The 4470-nt window shown below is 54.5% G+C and overlaps 1 protein-coding gene across 1 annotated transcript; it reads right to left on the bottom strand.

Annotated features, from left to right (window-relative positions):
- Positions 1 to 3293: 3293 nt before the first annotated feature.
- On the bottom strand, positions 3294 to 4226 carry LOC310920659 (olfactory receptor 14A16-like; the record flags this gene model as incomplete). Its single annotated transcript, XM_083880721.1, has 1 exon — positions 3294 to 4226. The coding sequence occupies one exon, from the start codon at positions 4224 to 4226 to the stop codon at positions 3294 to 3296; it is 933 nt and encodes a 310-aa protein (XP_083736847.1).
- Positions 4227 to 4470: the final 244 nt, after the last annotated feature.

Below are 4470 nucleotides of genomic sequence, written 5' to 3'. Positions count from 1 at the left end.
TGTTCACAAACAGAGAAGGGCTGGTAGGAGAAGTGGTTGTCAGAGGTACAGTGACCATGCAATTACTGAATTGTTAAATATTCTGTGAAAAAACGAGGGGCATTAATAAAACTTCTACACTGGACATAGAGAGACCAGACTTCATCCTAATCAGGATGTAGATTTGGAGAGTGCGAAATCAGATACTGATTTTTTTCAGGTAAACAGCCCTAAAAACAAGGGGGCCCAGGAATCATGGACACACTTCAAGAAAGAAAACCTGAAGGAGCAGGAAGAGCCAAACTCTGTACTAAAAAGAGAGCTGGCAGGGAAAATGACAAGCCTGGCTGGATATGGAGTTTTTGCAGGAATTCAAGGGAAAGAAAAGATGGTGCATCACATTTGGAAAGAGGGGCAGGGAACTCAGGAAACATTTAAGGATGTTGTTATGTCATGCAGAAAAAAGATTAGAGCAGTGTAAGCTCAGTTAGAATTTAACCTTTCTGCTTTTATGAATGATAACAAAAATCGTTTTATTAATACATTATTGGCAAAAGGAGGGGTATAGACAACCTCCATTCCTCACTGGAGGGACATGGTTACCAAAGATGAGGAAAAGGCTGAGGTACCAAACCCCTTCTTTGCCTCTGTTGTCAGCAATAGGACAGGTTGTCCTCAGGACAAGTGCTCTCCTGAGGTGGTAGATGGGCAGAGGGAGTAGAAGAGCCTCCCTGTAATCCAGGAGGAAGCAGCTGCTGAGCTGCTGAGCCACTCAGATGCTCACAGGTGTCTGTGGGACCAGATGGGATCCATCCTGGGGGCAGGAGGGAGCTGGTGGATGAGCTCCCCAAGCTGCTCTCCAGCATTTTTCATCCTGGAGGTCCCAGAGGACTGGAGGGGCCAATGTGAGCCCATCCCCAAAAAGGGCTGGAAGGAGGATCTGGGGAACTCCAGGCCTGTCAGCCTGACCTGGGTGCCTGGAGATGTTATGAAACAGATCACCTTGAGTGCCATCACAGGGCACCCACAGGATGGCCCAGGGATCAGAGCCAGCCAGCGGGGATTTCAAGATCTGCATTGATGGTCTGGATGAGGGGATTGAGTCCACCATCAGCAGATTTGCAGGTGACACCAAGCTGGGTGTGAGTGTGGATCTGCTGGAGGGTAGGAGGGCTGTGCACAGGGCCCTGGACAGGCTGGATCCAGGGCCCAAATCCAACCATGAGAGGTTTCACAAGACCAAGGGCCGGGTCCTGCCCTTTGGCCACAACAAGCCCTGCAGTGCTCCAGGCTGGGGACAGAGTGTCTGGAGAGTGGCCAGGCAGAAAGGGCGCTAGGGCAGTGCTGGACAGCAGGCTGGACATGAGGCAGCAGTGTGCCCAGGTGGCCAAGAAGGCCAATGGCCCCTGGCCTGGATCAGGAATGGTGTGGCCAGCAGGAGCAGGGCAGTGATCCTTCCCCTGTGCCCAGCACTGGTGTGGCAGCACCTGGACGGCTGTGTCCAGCTCTGGGCCCCCAGTTTAGGAAGGACATGGAGGGGCTGGAGTGTGTCCAGAGAAGGGCAAGAAGGCTGGTGAATGATCTGGAACACAAGTCCTGTGAGGAGTGGCTGAAGGAGCTGGGGTTGTTTATCCTGGAGAAGAGGAGGCTCAGGGGAGACAAGGTGGTTTTAGGGCACAGGTTGGACTTGATGATCTCTGAGGTATTTTGCAACCTTGCTGATTCTGACTCTTTGAAACCACCCTTGAAGCAGTTGCAGGATGACCCTGGGCCTCCTCTTCAGAAGGTCCAGCAGCCCAGGTCCCTCAGCTTCTCCTGACAGCCCAAAGCCCATCCTGTCAGTCCTGCAGAGCCTCTGCAGCCCCTCCTCATTACCCAGAACAGGGAGCCCCACAGCCAGACACAGCAGCCCAGATGTGCCCCCCTGGCCTGTGGTGCCTGTGGCAAGGGAGCAGCACCAGGAACTGCAGGAGCCTGCAGACAATTCCTGAAGCACTTGTAAGATGATCCTGCTCCCTAAGGGACATTTCCATGGTGTAAATCTAGGAATTGAAATGGAGAGAGGGGCCAGAGAGGAAAGGGCAAGCAGGGATAGGATGTTTGCAGGGCAGGGGACAGGGCTGGGCAAGAAGAAGAAATTTGGAGCAGGAAAGAGGGAAGAAAGGAAAGGCAAAGAAAAGGAAATGCTCGGGGCATTTTGTGGGTGGCTGCCAGGCAGCCCTGGCCCTGAGCAACAACATCTGCAGTGGGAGAGGAAACTCATAGCTCATGGGAACAAACTTTCTGGCTGACTTCAGAGGCCACGACAAAGCTAAGTGGTGTCCTTCCTGTCCCCCAGCCCTTCCTGGCCCCAGGGGCTGATGGCATTTGTGCTCCCTCACGTTCATCTCCCCACACCAACACCATGGGGGTGCTCAGGCCTGCTCTGGGCACTGCAAACAGGGGCTCCTGAGCCAGTGCTGCCCTGTCTGTGCCTGCAAGGATCCTGCGCCTCTGTGAGCTGGGGGAGAGGCCAGGGCTGCAGAAGGGGGATGTTGTTGGCAGGTGCATGAGGACGCTCTGGGACGCTGCCCTGGGGTGTCCAGGGCAGTGGGGATGGATCAGCCCCTGCTCTGCTCCTCCTTCCCATCTCCCCCAGGGCCCTTGCAGAGCCCCAGCCATGCTGTTTGTCCCCAGCCTGCCCATGGCAACCCTGGGGCTGCTGACAGGGCTTTTCTGTGCTGAGCATTGGCCTGGGCGTGTTCTGGAGAGAGCCTGGGCAAGGAGCCTGGAGCCCCCAGGCCCTGCCCTGAGGCGTCAGCGCTGCCCCAGCAGTGCCCATGGCCTGTCCCTGCTGCAGCCCCGGCACTGCCACCCCCAGCCCTGTGCCCGGCCCCGAGAGCCCTCAGGCCCTACAGCAACACCAGGGCCAGGAGGGCAGCGGGGCAGGGCCACGGGAGCAGCACTGGCAACGCCAAGGGCTGCTGCTCCTGAGCACAGCTGCTGTGCCAGCCCTGATCTGCCCCCAGCTCTGCACACAGACATTGCTGCTGCAGTGACAGAGAAGGAAACAAAAAGGGGGATCTCTGGTGAAAGCTTTGTTGGGAGATCCTTTAGTCCATTTAAAGTTACTGAGAGCACAGCTCCTTATTGATACAGTAGTTTGTGGCCACAGTAAGTGTGGAAAGAAACAAAACAAGAAAGGGCACAAAGAAGTCCTTGCTTTGTGAACAGCATTGAAAACTAAAAGAAAGAATAAAAACCCAAGAACCAAAGCAAAAGTGCTATCAAAGATGACTTTTATTACAAGTGATTTGCAGAAATTTGCAACCCATTTAATGTTTATGAAACTGTCCAGTGATCAGTGTCCACACTGCAGCCTTGAGCTCCTGGTTCCTCAGGCTGTAGATCAGGGGGTTCAGGGCTGGAGGCACCACTGAGTACAGAACTGACAGGGCCAGATCCAGGGATGGGGAGGAGATGGAAAGAGGCTTCAGGTAGGCAAATATGATAGTGCTGAGAAACAGGGAGACCACAGCCAGGTGAGGGAGGCAGGTGGAAAAGGCTTTGTGCCGTCCCTGCTCAGAGGGGATCCTCAGCACAGCCCTGAAGATCTGCACATAGGAGAAAATAATGAACACAAAACATCCAAAACCTAAACAGACACTAACAGCAAGAAGCCTAAGTTCCCTCATGTAGGACTGGGAGCAGGAGAGCTTGAGGATGTGTGGGATTTCACAGAAGAACTGGCCCAGGACATTGCCATGGCACAGAGGCAGGGAAAATGTATTGGCTGTGTGCAGCAGAGCATTGAGAAAGGCACTGGCCCAGGCAGCTGCTGCCATGTGGGCACAAGCTCTGCTGCCCAGGAGAGTCCTGTAGTGCAGGGGTTTGCAGATGGACATGTAGCGGTCGTAGCACATGATGGTCAGGAGGAAATACTCTGCTGAAATGAAAAAGAAGAACAGAAAAAGCTGTGCAGCACATCCTGTGTAGGAGATGTGCCTGGTGTCCCAGAGAGAATTGTGCATGGCTTTGGGGACAGTAGTGAGGATGGAGCCCAGGTCGGTGAGGGCCAGGTGGAGCAGGAAGAAGAACATGGGGCTGTGCAGGTGGTGGCTGGAGGCCACGGTGCTGATGACGAGGCCGTTGCCCAGGAGGGCAGCCAGGGAGATGCCCAGGAAGAGGCAGAAGTGCAGGAGCTGCAGCTGCCGCGTGTCTGCCAATGGCAGCAGGAAGAAGTGGCCGATGGAGCTGCTGTTGGACATTTGCTGTGTCTGGACATCCCCACCTGGAGAAGGAGGAAAGACAGTGACATTTGAGAGGAAATGTCTCACAGGAAAGTCAAAGCCCTTTCTCACAGACCAGTCCCTGCCACTAAACACCTCCCCCTTGTCTATATCTAGGAGAACTTCCTTCACCTTGGTTGCTGGAGCCCTGATTGCTGCTGGCCAATGTTCAGTGAGGAGCCAGAGCTCGACCTGTAGGATACCTGGGAGTCCAGTCAGTAGG

This window comes from Zosterops lateralis (genome assembly GCF_965231275.1).
Source record: "Zosterops lateralis genome assembly, chromosome: 31".
NCBI lineage: Eukaryota > Metazoa > Chordata > Aves > Passeriformes > Zosteropidae > Zosterops > Zosterops lateralis.
The sequence above is the reverse complement of the archived record's forward strand: the minus strand, read 5'-3'. Positions and strand labels throughout refer to the sequence as shown.